Here is a 19,080-nt window from a genome sequence, read left to right as displayed (position 1 = left end):
AACACACTACCCTCATCTACCCTCCTTGTTACCTCCTCAAAAAATTCAAGTTTGTCAGACACGGCCTTCCCTTAATAAATCCGTGCTGACTATCCTTGATTAATCCGTGTCTTTCTAAATGAAGATTTATCCTGTTGTTCAGATTTCTTTCCAATAATTTTCCCACCACCGAGGTTAGGCTGTAATTACTCGGTCTATCCCTTCCTCCCTTTTTAAACAAGGGGACCACATTCCTCCAGTCCTCCGGCACCACACCTGAAGCCAGAGAGAATGAAAGCCTTTCCTGTGAATGAAAGTGAGGGGCTTTTCATTTGGTCCTTTGACCACCACATGTGTTGTGTGAGCTGTTGAACGGAAGTCCGGTGAGACCATGTCCTTCCCCTTTAAGAGAGCAGCGGCACCGCCCCTGTATGATTGACGTTAGACTCAGCCAATCGGAGACCGTGGCGTCTCTGGGGCGGGTCCAACTGGAGCGTGCCCAGTGACGTAATTGACTGACGTTGACTCTACCCAATAGCGCCGCGGCTGGGCCGGCCGGGACTGTCCAATGGTGGCGGGGCGGAGGTGGAGCCAATGGAGGCGGTTGACTGACATTGACGCTGACCAATAACCACGCGGAGCGGGCTGGGACTGTCCAATGGCGACGGGGCAGAGGCAGGACCTGTGGAGGTGGATGACTGACGTTGAGGCTGACTAATAGCAATGCGGACTGGGCCGGCGCTATCCAATGGTGGCGGGGCTGAGGCGGGGCCTGGGACGGGCACATTGACTGACGTGGATCCTAACCAATAGCAATGCGGATTGCGGGTCGGCACTGACCAATGGAGGCAGGCTGAGGCGGGGCCTGTGGAGGCGGTTGACTGACGTTGACGCTGACCAATAGCGACGCGGAGAGGGGGGGCCTGGACAAACTAATGGTGGCGGGGCGGGGCGCTGAGAATGGGCGCTTTTTGTCGGCGGCTAAATGCGCTGTTCCGAGCGGGCCTCGGAGTCGGAGTGCAAGTGTGACCGGCGTGTCTTCATACCTTTAAACTCCCCCAGCAACCCATCCCCTGTCCGCCATTTGGTGTGCGGTGCCGGCGGTGAGGGGAGTTTGTTGTTGTTGTTGTCGGTGGTGGGTCTAAGATGGGACTCCGGTCGCTATGGGCCGCCGCCGCTCTGCTCCTGGCCTTCGCCTCCCTCTCGGCCTCGACCTGCCCCCCGCCTTGCTCCTGCACGGACTTCCTGGCGGACTGCAGCAGGCGCCTGGCGGCCGCCGTTCCTCACCGCCTTCCCGCATGGGTCACGCAACTGTGAGTATGGGCGAAGGGGGCGCGGGCGGGCGGGCGGAGAAACAAACCAGAGGCGCGGGAGGGCCCGGCACACACACACTGCATCAGCCAGGGTCCTGGGCTCAGAGCGGAGAAAGACACACTTGCATTTCTATAGCGCCTTTCACAACCTCAGGACGTCCCGAAGCGTTTCACAGCCAATGAAGTACTTTTTTGAAGTGTAGTCACTGTTGTAATGTAGGAAACGCAGCAGCCAATTAGTGCACAGCAAGCTCCCACAAACAGCAATGTGATAATGACCAGATAATCTGTTTTAGTGATGTTGGTTGAGGGATAAATATTGGCCCAGGACACCGGAGAGAACTCCCCTGCTCTTCTTCGAAATAGTGCCATGGGATCTTTTACGTCCACCTGACAGCACCCTCCGACAGTGCGGCGCTCCCTCAGCACTGCCCCTCCGACAGTGCGGCGCTCCCTCAGCACTGCCCCTCCGACAGTGCGGCGCTCCCTCAGCACTGCCCCTCCGACAGTGCGGCGCTCCCTCAGCACTGCCCCTCCGACAGTGCGGCGCTCCCTCAGCACTGCCCCTCCGACAGTGCGGCGCTCCCTCGGCGCTGCACTGGAGTGTCGGTCTAGATTTTGTGCTCAAGTCTCTGGAGTGGGACTTAAACCCACAACCTTCTGACTCGTAGGCGAGGGTGCTACTCACTTAAGCACAACTGACAATAACTGCACCCTGATGACACAGCGACCCTCTCCATTCATCTTAGTGATCAATTGCAACTAAAATAACATTCACAAAATATCATTTGCAAGCTTATTCAGTTTGCAATGGAAAAAATAGCCCAAACCCCCCTCTTCCTGTAATAAAAACAGAATTTGCATTATTCGAAACCCCTCCATCACCAAATAAGTGGCTCTGTTCACCTTGTTGCAACTGAAATATTATTTGCAAAGTTATTTGATTTGCAATTTGCATGCAATCGTGGAATGGGATGCCTACAATGATTAAACGTCCCACCCTGTAATAAAAACAGAAATTGCATTATTTCAGCCCCCCTCCAAACTAGTAGCTGTGCTCTCTCTTTTAAAAATGAATCCCATTTATTTCCCAGTTGCAGGTTCTGCCATAAATCAAATGAATCCTGGCCAGCAGCTGTCATGATGCACTCGTAAAGTTTTATGATCTGGCCGACTCCCCTGGTGGTGATTTGATTTCCCAGTGTTGGCTCTTCATGAACACATCCTGATACTTTCCCACCCCCCTATCATTGTTAAAGTGCAGTTAGGTCCTTGTGGGTACGGTAAATGGGCTCTAATTGCTATGATTTGGAACTCATTGCCTAAGGTGGAAGTGGAAGCAGATACAGTAGTAACTTTCAAAAGAGAATTGTGTGTGTATATACTTAAAAAGGAAAATGTTGCGGGGCTGTGGGGAAGGAGCAGCGGAGTGGGACTAACTGGAGAGCTCTTTCAAAGAGCTGGCACAGGCACGATGGGCTGAATGGCCTCCTATGCTCTGCAATCCGTCAGGTTTGTTCTGATCGGTCCATGTAGGTTTTTGCAGGACAACAGTACTTCCCAGAATATTGGGGCATTTAACCAGGGCAGATGTCAAATGACCTTTCTACTCTCGGGTTCTATGAATAGTTCCAGAGTGGGCACATTTGTGTCTCAAACTGAATACAGGGAGTGCATTTTTTGATTATTCCATCTGGATGCATTTTTTTCATATTTAACACAGTTGCTCGTCAGAAGTTGTTTGTTGATTATTTATTTGTGTGTGCCTGTATCTTTAACTTGCATTTATATAGCATCTCGTATCATGTCCAAAGCATTTCACATCGAATCATCAAAATTTACAGCACAGGAGGAGGCCATTTGGCCCATCGTGTCTGTGCCGGAAACGTCCTGTTCCCTGACCGGGAATCTAACCCGGGCCGCGGGCGTGAGTGTCGAATCCTAACCACTAGACCACCAGGGAAGCTGCAAATCCTTTGTATTGCATTTGAAGTACGCTCACTGTGGTTGTGTGGGCAAATGTGTGATATACCTATCAATTCGTCCAATAAAAAGCGACGAGTTAGGAACATAACTAAAGGTTTTTATTGACTAAATAACAGAGCCCACCCTCGTGGGTGATCGGGTCCAACAAGGAGGAATACCAGCCAGTCGACTACCTTTATACCTGGGCAGGTAGGTGGAGCCATGGGCGGAGTCGGAGGTGGTCAGCCCAGGTATAACAGCGCGACAAGAGGCGACCTCGTATAGTGATACAACAGTGATAACAGTACAACAGTGATAACTATAGTGTAACGATAAAAGTGGTTTACCACATTCACCCCTTGTTTAGATTTGAGTCCGGCGGGGTGAAGTGTACTACCAGTTCTGGTATGTCAGTCTGTCCGGAGGCCTCGTAAGCCTCTCCGATCGTCGCAGCGGCGGTGCTGCATTATCCGGTGTTAATGCTGGTGTCTGCGTGGTCGGCGAAGGCTCGTGGGGTTCCGGCATGCCGTCTACCTGGGCTGGAATTGGGGGGGGGGTGGTGGGGGGGGGGGTAAAGGTGGTGTCTCCGGAGTGCCCGAGGGTGCGAGGTCTCGTAAGGAGACAGTGTCCTCCCACCCGTCTGGGTAAGCCACATAGGCGTACTGGGGGTTGGCGTGCAGGAGGTTCACCCTCTCGACCAGGGGGTCTGTTTTATGGGCCCTCACGTGCTTTCGCAGCAAGACGGGCCCCGGAGAGGTCAGCCAGGTTGGTGGAGTGGTTCCCGTAGTCGACTTCCTGGGGAAAACAAACATTCGTTCATGGGGGGTGGCATTAACGGCAGTGCAAAGTAGTGACCGGATGGAGTGCAGCGCTGTCGCGAGGACTTCCTGCCAGCGGGAGGTTGGGAGGCCCTTAGACTTTAAGGCTAAGAGGACGGCCTTCCATACCGTCGCGTTCTCTCTTTCCACCTGGCCGTTCCCTCAGGGGTTGTAGCTGGTGGTCCTACTTGCTGCAATACCTCTCGCTAGTACGAACTGACGGAGTTCCTCGCTCATGAAGGAGGAGCCCCGGTCACTATGTATATAGTTCGGGAACCCGAACAAGGCGAAGAGGTTGTTCAGGCACTTGATGACCGTGGTACTGGTCATGTCTGGGCAGGGGAAGGCAAAAGGGAAACGGGAGTACTCATCAACGATGTTGAGGAAGTACACATTGCGGTCAGATGACGGCAGAGGCCCCTTAAAGTCGATGCTCAGGCGCTCGAAGGGGCGGGTGGCCTTGATCAGGCTTGCTCTGTCCGGCCTATAGAAGTGCGGTTTGCACTCGGCGCAGGTCTGGCAGTTCCTGGTCATGGTCCTGACCTCCTCGATGGAGTAGGTCAGGTTGCGGGCCTTAATGAAATGGTAAAGTCTGGTGACCCCGGGGTGGCAGAGGTCGTTGTGGAGGGTCTGAAGTCTATCAATATGCGCGCTGGCGCATGTAATTCGTGAAAGAGCATCAGGGGGTTCGTTCAGCTTACCTGGCCGGTACAAGATATCATAATCATAGGTGGATAGCTCGATTCTCCACCTCAAGATCTTGTCATTCTTGATTTTGCCCCTCAGCTTGTTATTAAACATGAAAGCGACCGAACGTTGGTCGGCGAGGAGGGTAAATCGTTTGCCTGCCAGGTAATGCCTCCAGCGCCGTACCGCCTCCACAATTGCCTGGGCTTCCTTCTCGACCGACGAGTGTCGGATCTCGGGGCCCTGTAGGGTCCTTGAGAAGAAGGCCACCGGCCTCCCCTCCTGGTTAAGGGTAGCGGCTAGGGCGAAGTCGGATGCATCGCTCTCCACTTGGAAGGGGATGGACTCATCCACTGCGTGCATTGTGGCCTTGGCTATGTCTCCCTTGATGAGGGAGAAGGCCGCGCACGCTTCCTCCGTGAGGGGGAAGGATGTGGACTTCATGAGGGGTCTGGCTTTGTCCGCATAATTGGGCACCCATTGGGCATAGTAGGCGAAGAGCCCCAGGGTTCTCTTTAGTGCCTTAGGGCAGTGGGGGAGGGGTAGCTCCATGAGGGGGCGCATTCTTTCGGAGTCGGGGCCGATGAGTCCGTTCTCTACTACACAGCCAAGGATGGCAAGGCGCGAGGTGTTAAACACACATTTCTCCTTATTGTAGGTGAGGTTCAGCCGTTGGGCCGTACGGAGGAATTTCTCCAGATTCACGTCATGGTCCTGCCGGTCGCGGCCGCAGATGGTGACGTTATCTAGATAGGGGAATGTGGCCTGCAGTCCGTTCTGGTCAACCATCCGGTCTATCTCCCTTTGGAAGACCGAGACCCCGTTGGTGACACCGAAGGGGACCCTAAGGAAGTGGTATCGGCGCCCATTCGCCTCGAAGGCGGTGTACTGGCGGTCCTCGGGGTGGATAGGGAGTTGGTGGTAGGCCGACTTAAGGTCGATGGTCGAGAATACGCGGTATTGTGCAATCTGATTGACCATGTCAGATATGCGGGGAAGCGGGTATGCGTCCAGCTGGGTGTATCTGTTTATGGTCTGGCTGTAGTCGATGACCAGGCGATTTTTATCGCCGGTCTTAACGACCACGACCTGGGCACGCCAGGGGCTGTTGCTCCCCTCGATAATGCCCTCTTTCAGGAGGCGCCGCACCTCAGAGCTAATGAAGGCTCTGTCCCCAGCGCTGTACCGCCTGCTCTTGGTAGCGACGGGTTTGCAGTCGGGGGTGAGGTTAGCGAACAGGGAAGGTGGCGGCACCTTGAGGGTGGATAGGCTGCAGGTGTTACGCGGTGGGCGGTTTAACATTCGCTGGTTGTCGACTGAGTGGGGGGAGGGGTCCACCGTATGCTAGGGTTACACTTTGGAGGTGGGATTGGAAGTCCAGCCCTAGTAGGACGGCAGCGCAGAGCTGGGGGAGGACGAGGAGTTTAAAATTTTTATACTCCGTACCCTTAACCGACAAGGTCACAACACAGTAGCCGCTAATGTCCGTGGCGTGGGACCTCGATGCCATCGAGATTCGGTTGCGCGTTGGCAGGACAGGGAGGGAGTAGTGGCTCACCGTGTCTGGGTGGATGAAGCTCTCCGTGCTTCCGCTGTCGAACAGGCAGGTCGTGGCGTGGCCGTTTACTTTGATGTCCATCATCGACTTGGACAGGTGGTGTGGGCGGGCTTGATCCAGAGTGACGGAGGCTAGTGTGTAGGTAAGCGAGTCGTTGTCGTCTGCGGTCGTTGGGTCCGGGGGCCCGGTGGCAGTCGGGCGTGGTGGGTAAAATGGCGTCTCCCACGAGGTAGGACAAAATGGCGGAGAAGATGGCTGCCCCCATAGCTCACATGAGGCACTATTGGGGTCGGTTGCCTTGATCAAAGATGGCCGCCCCATGACTCACGTGTGGGGATGCTGGCCTCAGTTGCCTTGAAAGAAGATGGCCGCCCCCACAGTTCGCATGAGGCACTGCTGGCCTCTGAAGATCCGCTCCTGCAGGCCTCAGAGAAGTGGCCTTTCTTCCTGCAGGTAGAGTTCCTGGCTGGGCAGCGCGACCTCGGGTGCTTCTCCTGGCCGCAAAAGAAGCAGCCGGCGGCCCGATCGCGGGTGCCCGATGTCGGAGCCGGTGGCGGTCCCGGTCGGGTCCGGGACGCCGACGCTGAGGTAGGTCCCGGGGGCGGCGCTGCGAAGGGTATTGCGGTAGGGGTCGGGCCCGAGTCCCAGGATCGCGAGCAGTACCTGGAAAACGCCTCCTGGTCCTGATGGGCCACCTCTTGGGAGAGAGCGAGGGCTTCAGCTTTGTCCAGGTCGAGGTCTTTAGCTTCAAGCAGTCTTTGCCGTGAGTAGTCGGACCGTAGGCCTTTCACAAAGGCATCGCGGATATTATCTTCCGTATTTTTAATAGCCGTCACCGCTTTAAAGTCACAGTTCCTGCCGAGTGCTCTTAGCGCCCGTAAAAATTCAGCTACAGACTCTCCTGGCTGTTGCGGGCGGGATCTGAGGAGGTGCCTGGTGTACATGTAATTTACCGGGCTCCGGTACTGCTGTTTCAGTAGGTTGATAGCGGCCTCGTATGTAGTCGTGTCCTGGATGAGTGCGTATACTCTCGGGCTCGCTTGGGCGTTCAGAACTCTTAGTTTGGATCTCTGAGGGACGCCGGATTCTTCCAGGTAGGATTCGAAGCAGTCCAGCCAGTGTTTGAAGTCGAGGGCTGAGTTTGCTGCCTGTGGGTTTAGATCCAGGTACGGTGGTTTGAGGGCTTGCAGCCAAGCCGGCTGGTGTAGCCCGGTGTCTGAAAGCTGCTGTGGCTGTGCTTCTGGGAGGGCTCCTGGCTGGTCAGTAGTAGACATCTTTAAAATTTAGTCAATAAAATTGATATACCTATCAATTCGTCCAATAAAAAGCAACGAGTTAGGAACGTAACTAAAGGTTTTTATTGACTAAATAACAGAGCCCACCCTCGTGGGTGATCGGGTCCAACAAGGAGGAATACCAGCCAATCGACTACCTTTATACCTGGGCAGGTAGGTGGAGCCATGGGCGGATTCGGAGGTGGTCAGCCCAGGTATAACAGCGCGACAAGAGGCGACCTCGCATAGTGATACAACAGTGAGAACAGTACAACAGTGATAACTATAGTGTAACGATAGTGAACGATAAAAGTGGTTTACCACAATGTGTCCCTCAAACAGGAATGAAGTGAATTGTTTTCATGGTTGAGGGATAAATTTTGGCCAGGGTCTGTTAACAGTTTACTTGCAGTTTGATTTTCAGTAATTAGTTCACATTGACTAAGTGAATGTTGTTTTTTTTTTGATAGAGAAATTGTGAGTTTTGTCTCGGAGTACGAGTCTCCTAAAGTAAAACCGTTTATTAGCGTGTAGATTTGGCCCATTTGCTACTTCTCTTTTTATTGACTACCTCGATTCAGATTCTGTTCAGTCATGCAGGCTTAAGGTCCCAGCCTTTACTTCATCAGTCTTGTGCTGAGATGGTTTAGACGGAGGTTCGCGTACTCCAATTTGTCTTCACATATCTGGTTAGGAAGAGCAAAGTTGGGCAGAGTTCCTGCTCCTGATCACTAGCCAGTTACCTTGCCAGGCGGGAGTGTGGATGTTTAATGTGGACAGGATCTGGTTCTGTATGATGCCCACCACAGTCAGATGTTCTGCCGCTCTCCAGAATGGTCAATTGGATGAGGTACCGGTAGGATGACTAGTGCTCACTGAACTATACTTGTTTTTATTCATGGTACAGGTGATGTAGTGATGCTGACATCCTGCTCTGGGCTGAAATATATCACTGCCAGATCTTTCTCTCCCCGTAGCACCCCTGGCTGTGTTTGGCTAACTTGGCACAGAGCAGTGATAGAATCTGGGATCTTGCTGGTCTGTTTTGGCACAGTTACTCATTGGACACACTCCGTCTTTGAAATAGAATGACTTTTAAACACCAATAAATGGTAAGAAAGAAAAACCGTGCTTTTACCACGTGCCTTTCACGACCCGAGGACGTCCCAAAGTGCTTTACAGCCAATGAAGTACTGTTGAAATGTAGGCGCTGTTGTAATGTAGGTAAACACAACAGCCAATTTGTGCACAGCAAGCTCCCACAAACAGCAATGAGATAATTCAGAAAAAGCCAGACCTTGCAGGAGTGAAATTAGGAAACGCTTCTACACACAGAGGGTGGTACTCTATGAAAGTTTGGAACTCTCTTCTGCAAACGGCAACTGATGCTAGATCACTTTTTAATTTTAAATCTGAGATTGATAGATTTTTGTTAACCAAAGGTATTAAGGGATTAATGGGCCAAAAGTGGGTATATGGAGTTAGGTCACAGATCAGCCATGATCTCATTGAATGGCTGAACAGGCTCGAGGGGTTAAATGGCCTCCTCCTGTTCTTATGTCCCCAATGACCGGCTAACCTGTTTTTTAGTGATTTTGGTTAAGGGGTGAATATTGGCTAGGAGAAAAGTCTAAAATTTGTAAGTTGCACCCCCAATATGGAGCCCTAAACCCGACAGAAATGGGTGAGCTGATCGACTTTTATCATGCATGTATTGAGAAGCCCTTCAGAAGGGTTATTTTTAAGTAGACTTATGGACTGGGTTTTTTTCTTGTGCAATCGCCAGCTTGAGATTTTCCTGCCCATTAAAATGAACTGGCGGAGGGGAGATCACAGGCTGGCGAGTGGGAAATCGTGGCCATTGGAGGGTGCGGTTTGTTGGAGCACTGGCTTGTTGCACCGCGGCAAAGTGGGAGGTGGGTGAATATTGCATCTCAACAACTTGCATTTATATAAGCGCCTTTTAACATAGTAAGACGTCCCAAGGCGCTTCACAGGAACGTTATCAAGCAAAATTTGACATTGAGCCACGTAAGGCGATATTAGGGCAGGTGACCAAAAGCTTGGTCAGTGTTAGATATTAAGGAGCATCTTAAAGGTGGAGAGGTTTAGGGAGGGAATCCCGGAGCTTAGGGCCATGGCAGCTGAAGGCACGGCCGCCAATGGTGGAGCGATGAAAATCAGGGATGCGCAAGAGGTTAGAATTGGAGGAGTGTAGCTACCTTGGAGGGTTGTAGGGCTGGAGGAGGTTACAGAGATAGGGAGGGGGCGAGGCCCTGGAGGGATTTGAAAACAAGGATGAGAATTTTAAAATCAGTCCTCCTCGGAGAAAGTTCAGAGTCTGGACACCTGGGCTGCTTTCCGTAATTCCCTGCGGCTGGTTCAAGCACGGCATTGGCGGAGGCCTTGAAGCAGGCCACGTACGTGGTGTATTGCCCAGGCCATGCAGCACGAGAACAAAAGGAGAGGTTGAACATACTAAACTACAAAATCTAGGAAAACTCATACAGTACCTCACTCTAAAAATCCACTGATACAGTTTCCAGTGTGCACTGCTTGGGATTTGATTGTTATGAAGCTGTTCTTGGAAATCTAACAAAAAACTGTCTCTGGATTTGTGGTCTGGCCTTGCCAGTGCGGAGCTAAGATTTTGCTTTGGTTATTGTCGCTGTGAGCTGCGCTTTGTTCTGCGCGGACTGTTTCTTTTAATGCGCAGTTCCTGCCGGTGAGCAGCCTGCGTGGGACTCTGAAGATTGCTGCGTGGCCCTGCAGCTTAGAGGCAACATTGGTTATGGTAAATAGAAATCTGGTACTGCATTAGTAAAACGTGATTCCTCCTTTAATGGTGATGGATTCTTGTGCATAGAATGCATGTGTCACCTCCATTGGGGCTCTTTTTTTAAGCCGAAACAGAAGAGTGTATCATATTTCACTGATCATCGCGATCGCAAGATACTGTAATTACCGATTTAGACCATTTAACCCATATTAGTGCATCTAGAAGCACCATTCAGTCCTCCTATTGTAGTGTCCCTAAAATGCATCCGGGGTTTTCGCCTCCACCACTACCAGGAAGTTAATTCCAAGCGTTGATCATTTTGTACATGAAGTAAAAGCCTCCTGATACCAGTCCTAAAGTTACTTTTTACTGGTTTAAATCTGCGTCCCCTTGTTCTACTCCTACAATTTAATTTAAAGTAATATTCTGGATTTACCTTTCCCCATACTGTTTACAGCACAGAAACATTTGGCCCGACTGGTCTATGCCGGTGTTTGTGCTCCACGCGAGCCTCCTCCCACCCTACTTCATCTCACCCCATCGACATATCTTTAGACATTCCTTTCTCCCTCATGTACTTGCCTAACTTCCCTTTAAATGCTATTCACCTCAACTACTCCACATGGTAGTGAGTTCCACATTCTCACCACTCTGAGTAAAGAAGTTTCTGATTGGGTTTGTTAGTGACTATCTTCTATTTATGGCCCCTGGTTTGGGACACTCTTTCTCTTGCCCCCACACCCCCCCCCCCCCCCCCCCACATCTACCCTGTCGCACCCTTTCAGAATTTTAAAGATCAGGTCGCCTCTCAGTCTTCTCTTTCCTAGAGAAAAGAGGCCCAGCCTGTTCAGTGTTTCCTGATAGTTGTACCGTGTACATCTTTTTTGCACTTTCCCCAGTGCTTATATATTGTTTTTGTAATATGGAGACCAGAACTGTGCGCAATACTCTTAAATGTGGCCTAACCGCGGTTCTATGTAATAACACAACGTCTCTGCTGTTCAATTCTATTCCTCTAGAAACCTGTACTATCTTGTACCCCTCCATAATATCACCTCTTGGATGTCTCCTTTCTAGGCTGGAAAGCCCGAGTCCTTCCTCGTAACTCAGACCCCTGATACCAGTGGTCAGCCTTAACATAGAAACATAGAAGATAGGAGCAGGAGTAGGCCATTCGGCCCTTCGAGCCTGCTCCGCCATTCAACGAGATCATGACTGATCATCCAAACCCTAGCACCCGGTCCCTACACCGACGGCCATCCCACCCAAGCCCTATCCCCGTAACCCCAGAGCCTTGTGGCTCTGCTCCGCACCGACTCCAACGCTTGAATGTGGCCCTTGTTTCTCGGCAACCAGAACCGGTCACAGAACCGAAGGTGCAGTCTGACCGGAGCATCATCCAGTTTGATCATCACTTCCTCTAGACTTGTACTGTTCTGACTGTGTAATTCAGACCTTTGATTGCTGCTCTGTATTTGTTGGACGTGTCAGAAGGTCGTGGGTTCAAGTCCCACTCCAGAGACTTGAGCACAAAGAATCCAGACTGACTCTCCAGTGCAGTACTGAGGGAGCGCTGCACTGTCAGAGGGGCAATGCTGAGGGAGCGCTGCACTGTCAGAGGTGCTGTTTTTCAGATGAGACGTTAAACCAAGGCCCTGTCTACACACTCAGGTGGACGTAAAAGATCCCCTGGCACTATTTCGAAGAACGCGGGAGTTCTCCTCGGTGTCCTGGGCCAATATTTATCCGTCAGCCAACATCACTAAAACAGATTATCTGGCCATTATCGCATTGCTGTTTGAGGGCGCTTGCTGTGTGGGAATTGGCTGCCGTGTTTCTTACATTACATTACTTTACATTACAACAGTGACTACACTTTAAAAAGTACTTCATTGGCTGTAAAGTGCTTTGGGACGTCTGGTGGTCGTGAAAGGCGCTATAGAAATGCAAGTCTTTTTTCTTTGTTTAGGGCCGAGTCTACGAAGACTCCCTAATCTTTCTCCATTTCATCCATGGCTATTTCACCACTGTCCAGGTGTGTCTGACATTAACCCTTTGTGCAGATTACAAGTGAAGATGGAAATATTTACAGTAGTCACAATTTACAATTTTATAATAAAAATGACATTAAATCTTTAAGCATTTAAAATGTCCTCGTCGCTTTCTGTTTCAAAAGTTCCAGTATAGCTTGTTTTGCTGAAACAATTGAAATCTGATAGGAAAAAGCAGATTTTTTTCTGGACCGTGGAATATTTACTGTGTAATTATAGGTGACGGTTTTATGCTGCGTTGCCGTAATATTTTTTGGTTGCACTTGAAGGATTCAGAAGCCGCAGTGTTTTATTTGTGTGTAGAGGCATGTTTGTTGCGGTGTTAATCAGAGCTTGTTAAACACAAGCTGGAGTCACTGTTTGATTTGATGCATTTCGCAGTGACTGCCTCTGCTACTGTAGAGTTGTGTATATTCTTTCTTCCCGCACTTCTCGTGTGTGACCCAACCGTGATGTTCCTGCAGCAAATACTTTGTGGGGTTTGACCGTCTAGAACAACTTAAAATATCCCACTGATAGGCACGTGTCCAGTTTGCCAAACAGTTCCTTGTGTGAATATAAAGGGCTCTGTATTAGTGTTTCAATGAGCCAGAAAGAACCTTAGCAATGTAACATTGCAGTGAAGCACATCGGTCTGAGCTGACTGTAGAAACAAGTACTTGTGCCAGTTTAACTTTCCTTCTATAAACTCAAAACACTAACATTTCAGAACTTGAATTGAATATTCTTTGGTACTGACCAGATACAATTCCTCTGCCATTGAGCTTTTGCGGTGTGTACCGCGGTGTGTACCAGTATTGCAATAGAGTGGTAGCTTTCATGTGTCTCTTCTGCTCTCCTGAAAGTTACCACTCTGGTGCCTCTACAGCGCTCTCCTGCCGGCTTCCCATCTTCCACGCTCCATAAACTTCAGCTCATCCAAAATTCTGCTGCCCCGTCTCCTAAACTCGCGCTAAGTTCCACTCACCCATCACCCCTGTGTTCACTGACCTACATTGACTCCCGGTCCACCAACGCCACAAATTTAAAATTCTCACCCACATATTCAGATCCCTTCACAGCCTTGCCCCTCCTTCCCTCTGTAACCTTCTTCAGCCTACAACTCATTGAGAACTCTGCTTTCCTCCAACTCTGCCCTCTTGTGCGTCTCCCACTCGCTTCGCTCCACAACTGGTGGTCATGCCTTCAGCCGTCTAGGCCCTAAACTCTGGAATTGCATCCTTTAACATCTCTGCCTCTCCACCTTTTAAGACCCTACTTAAGACCTACCTCGTTGAGCAAGTTTTTAGTCATCCCTCCTAATATCTCCTTTGGCTCAGTGTCAATTTTGGTCTGATTATGCTCTTGGGAAATTTTCCTATTTTTAAAAGCACCGTATGAATGCAAGTTGTTTTAATTAGCTATAGGACTGATATTTGTGGACAGAAGCTTTTACATCCTTTATTAAAGTTCTCTGCAGTTTTACCAGTGTAATTTAAGTTTCTCTGAATAAGATTCATATTGATTACTGTGGAATAGTAGTGAAGAAAGTACAATTCAAATTATCATTTATCTTTTTGAATATGAAATGAATGGGAAATGAACCAGAGCAGATGAGAAGTAAAAGTAGGGGAACATATAGGCAATAGTGACCATAATATAATACGATTTAAGATGATAATTGAGAAGGACATAAGTATGACAACCAGGTTAATAGATTGGAGAAAGACTGATTTTTGAGGGGCTGAGAATAGAACTTGGGGGGTGGGGTGGGGGGGGAGAATTGGGCAACAACATTGGCAAACAACGATGTAGAACAGCAATGGGAAACATTTCAAACTGTTCAACAGAGTGCAGGAAAAATATATTCCGCTAAAAGGAAAGAACAACCTAAACAATAATGAGACTTCATGGATGAATAAAGTCATAAGGGAACAATTGAGGATAAAGAAAGAGGCATACATTAAGTACATAGACAGCAGGGGAGTGCATGATAAGGGAGAATACGAAAAGATTAGGAGAGAAGTCAAAAAAACAATCAGGGAGGCAGAGGATCTATGAAATTAAATTATCAAGGAACATAAAACAAAATAGTAAAATATTTTATAGGCACGTCAATAAAATAAAGGAACATTGGGATGGGAATAGGGCCATTAAGGGACAGAAAGCAGAGAGTAGGAGTGAAGGGTAGCTATTCACAGTGGTGTTCCACAAGGATCAGTGCTGGGACCACTGCTGTTCACAATTTACATTAATGATTTAGACTTTGGAGTCAAAAACACAATTTCTAAATTTGCAGATGACACCAAATTTTGGGGGGGGGGGTAGTCAATACTGAGGAGGACTGCAACAAATTACAGGAGGACATTAATAAACTTGCAGAAAGGGCATATAATTGGCAAATGAATTTCAACACAGATAAATGTGAGGAATTACATTTTGGTAGGAAGAATAGGGAGGCCACTTATCACTTGGAGGGTGCGAGTCTAGGTGGGGTAGAGGAACAAAGGGACCTCCGAGTACAAATACACAAATCACTAAAAGTTGTGACACAGGTTAGCAAAGCCAGAAAAGCAAACCAAACATTAGGGTTTATTTCTAGAGGGATAGAATTGAAAAGTAGGGAAGTTATGCTAAACCTGTATCGAACCTTGGTTAGCCCACATTTGGAGTACTGCGTACAGTTCTGGTCGCCATATTATAAAAAGGATATAGAGGCACTGGAGAGGGTGCAGAGAAGATTTACAAGGATGATGCCAGAAATGTGAGGGTATACATATCAGGAAAATGGAGGCTCATGGGATAAAGGGGAAAGTTTTGGCGTGGATAGGGAACTGGCTGTCAGATAGAAAACAGAGAGTTGGAATAAACGGCTCATTTTCTGAATGGCAGGCAGTAACAAGTGGGGTACCACAGGGATCTGTCCTGGGCCCCCAGCTGTTCACAATTTACATTAATGACCTGGATCAGGGAGTCGGATGCAGCATTTCCAAATTTGCAGACGACACTAAACTAGGAGGGGGGGTGGGCTCAGAGGAAGAGACCAGGAAGCTCCAGAGCGATTTGGACAGACTGGGCGATTGGGCGGATAAATGGCAGATGCACTATAATGTGGACAAGTGCGAAGTTATCCACCTTGGGTGCAGGAACGGGAGGGCAAATTATTATTTAAATGGCAATAGATTGGGAGAGGGGGAAGTACAGAGAGACCTGGGTGTTCTTGTACACCAGTCACTGAAGGCGAGCATGCAGGTGCAACAGGCGGTCAAGAAGGCAAACGGTATGCTGGCCTTCATAGCAAAAGGGTTAGAATACAGGAACAGGGATACCTTGCTGCAGCTGTACAGGGCACTGGTGAGACCACACCTCGAGTACTGTGTACAGTTTTGGTCGCCTCATCTGAGGAAGGATGTTCTTGCCATGGAGGGGGTGCAGCGGCGATTCACCAGGCTGATACCAGGAATGGCGGGAATGACCTATGAGGAGAGACTATGTAGTTTAGGGATGTACACACTGGAGTTTAGAAGATTGAGAGGGGACCTCATAGAAGTGTATAAAATTCTGACAGGTCTAGACAGACTGGATGCAGAAGGAATGTTTCCCTTGGCGGGTGAGAACAGAACTAGAGGACATAATTTAAGGATAAGGGCTAAACCATTTAGGACAGAGATGAGGGGGAATTTCTTCACTCAGAGAGTGGTGAACCTGTGGAACTCATTGCCACAGAGGGCAGTGTACGCCAGCTCATTAAATATATTTAAGAGGGAATTAGATATATTTCTACGGGCAAAAGGGGTTAAGGGTTACGGAGAGAAGGCGGGGACGGGATACTGAATTAAAGGATCAGCCATGATCTCATCGAATGGCGGAGCAGGCACGAATGGCCTACTCCTGCTCCTATCTTCTATGAAAGGATGAACAGGCTGGGTCTCTTTTCTCTTGAAAAAAAGAAGGCTGAGGGGGGACCTAATAGAGGTCTGTAAAATTATGAAAGGTTTTGATAGAGTGGACACAGAGAGAATGTTTCCACTTGTGGGGAAGAGCATAACTAAAGGCCAACAACAAAAACTTGTATTTATGTAGTAAAACGTCCCAAGGCGCTGCACAGGAGTATTTGAAGACACAAAATTTGACACCGATCCACATAAGGATAAATTAGGGCAGGTGACCAAAAGCTTGGTCAAAGAGGTAGGTTTTAAGAAGCGTCTTAAAGGAGGAAACCGAGGTAGTGAGGCGGAGAGGTTTAGGCAGGGAATTCTGATAGACGGTTTCTTTACCTGTCCTATTACTATCTCGTCTCACCTTGAACATCTCTTAATGTCTCTTCTTTCATCCCCTCCCCCATTTCCCAGCCCCCCCCAAACTGCCTTTTGTTTCATTTCCTGCCTTTTTTTTCTCAGTTCTGTAGAAGGGTTTCGACCCGAAATGTTGACTCTATTTCTCTCTCCATGGATGTTGCCTGGCCGCCTGAGGTTTTCCAGCATTTTCTGTTGTTATTTCTGATAGACGGGGCCTCGGTTTAACGTCTCATCCGAAAGACGGCACTTCTGACAGTGCAGCACTCCCTCAGCATTGCACAGGAGTGTCGACCTAGATTTTTGTGCTCAATTCTCTGGATTATGTTAAAGGCCCTATCGTGCTACAGGAAACTTTTGATTTACCAGCACCTAAATAACCGGAAATCTCGGTTAACCGGCAAAATTCAGGAGTAGGTTCAGGTAAGTTTTACTACTTGCCTTCCTCCATCTGTTGCTGTGCAAGGGTGTGGCTGTTGCTAAGCTACAGAGACGCTTGGAACTTTTGGCCATTGTTCTGAACCTGTTGCTAAGCAACTTTTGTTGCTTCTTTTACTATAGCTTTTGGTTATCTGGAATTTTTGATGAACTGGCACCCCGTCGGTGCCGGATTAAAAAAAAGTTTCCTGTATTTGAAGAAGAGTAGGGAGTTCTTATGGTGTCTTAGCCAAACACTACCAAAAATGATGAAGTGGTTAATCATCTCCTTACTGTTTGTGAGGCCATGCAGTGCACAAAATGGCTGTCGCTTTTGCCTATATAAAGCACCACACTTCAGCCTGTTGGAGATGTTACTGAGAAGTGGTAAGGTGAGACATAAATCCAAGTTGCCTTTCTTTGTTGCAGGAAAAAGGTGTTATGTTTAAAAGCACTACTGCAGGCTTTGCTTGTCATAGTGTAGAGTACAGGCACTTGTCTAATTTGACTTTTACCCAAGTTTTTTTATGAAATCTAATTATCTTTTTCCTACTGTGTTTTCAGGGTTGTGGGAGCAAAGTGCTGTGAAAACTGAATGTCAGTGCTACTGTTTTAGTGCAAGGCCAGTTGAATGGAAATGTTTCACTGTGTGGTAATGAACTATTAGCACGAACGGAGAAAATCTCAACTGGCACCAAAGGAAGACACTTAAGTTTTATAGAACAAGTCAAATTCAGTCAGTGTCAAACAAGCTTTAACATCCACCTAGCTAGCTATAGCTCGGTAGTCCCACTCTCCTGGTTTCAAGTCCCATTCCAGAGACTTGAGCACAAAATCTAGACTGACTTTGCAGGGTAGTACTAAGGGAGTGCTGCACGGTCAGGTGTGCTGTCTTTCCGATTGAGCGCCCCGTCTGCCCCCTCGGGTGGATGTAAAAGATCCCATGGCACTATTCTGAAGAAGAACAGGGGTGTTCTCCCCGGTGACCTCAACCAGAACAGTGATTATCTGGTCATTATCACATTGCTATTTGTGGGAGCTTGCTATGTGTGAATCGGCTGTCATGTTGCAGGCTACAGGCCCTGGTGTTGTCACTTGATGCTAGGCTGACACTCCTGTGCAGTGCTGAGGGAGTGCTGCACTGTCTGAGGTGCCGTCTTTCGGCTGAGACATTAAACTGAGCCCCCGTTTGCCCTCGGGTGGATGGAAAAGATCCCACTGCACTATTTCGAAGCACAGCAGGGGAGTCCTGACCAATATTTGCCCTTCAGCCAACATCACTTAAAATAAAATTATCTGGTCATTATCACATTACTGTTGTGGGACCTTGCTGTGCGCACATTTGCTGTCCCGTTTCCTGCATTGGCTGTGAAGCACTTTGGGGCATCCTGAGGTCATGAAAGGCGCTATCCAAGTGCAAGTTCTTTTTCTTTCTTTTAGTTTCTTAGAATTTTCACTGTGCAAGTTTGTTTTTTAATTCGTTCCTGGGATGTGGGCGTTGCTCGCAATGCCAGCGTTAATTGGCCATCCCTAAGTGGGAACTCGGGAGGGCTGTAAGTGGAGCGTGTCCTGCTCCAGCCTTTCTAAATGCAAAATTGAGTGCCAGAAATGCACAAATCTGCCAGCATATGGACCAGTTTATGTTTCCTATGAGTCCTCTTTCGCCTGAAACATCCTGCTCTTCCCCCATGTTTTGTTAAATCATTTAACATTTTATTTTATTATTCTTACCATCGTTCATTATTAGCTCTGCTCTTGCCTTGTGTTATTATAGTGACTCGATACTCTGAACAAAATTGTTGGGAGGGAAATTATGGTCGATTCATTTGTTGTATTGGCAGAAATTTTCCCAAATGGTGGGGTGTTCTAGTTTTTATTTTTAATCTTGAGGCAGAAGGGGTGAGGTGCTGCACCAACATGTTCCAACAGCAGTAGTCTGGTATATACAGCAGTACATAAATCAAA

At 48.6% G+C, this 19,080-nt stretch overlaps 1 protein-coding gene across 2 annotated transcripts in view; it reads left to right on the top strand.

Annotated features, from left to right (window-relative positions):
• The first annotated feature begins 907 nt into the window (after window positions 1-907).
• LOC147105001 (leucine-rich repeats and immunoglobulin-like domains protein 2) overlaps window positions 908-19,080 on the top strand; it is a 100,463-nt gene continuing 82,290 nt past the window's right edge. Inside the window, exon 1 of one of the 2 annotated variants that reach the window (XM_086011000.1) lies at window positions 908-1,292. In XM_086011000.1, the coding sequence (XP_085867126.1) occupies window positions 1,126-1,292 (167 nt within the window). In that variant the 5' untranslated portion in view covers window positions 908-1,125. The remainder of the gene's footprint in view (window positions 1,293-19,080) is intronic. The other variant, XM_086010998.1, reaches the window with a different exon arrangement.

The sequence above is a fragment of the Somniosus microcephalus genome, chromosome 18 (assembly GCF_052327205.1).
Source record: "Somniosus microcephalus isolate GS21.2 chromosome 18, FLI_Smic_1.0, whole genome shotgun sequence".
NCBI classification, from domain to species: Eukaryota; Metazoa; Chordata; class Chondrichthyes; order Squaliformes; family Somniosidae; genus Somniosus; species Somniosus microcephalus.
Note: the sequence above shows the minus strand (reverse complement) of the source record. Positions and strands in the feature narration are given on the sequence as shown.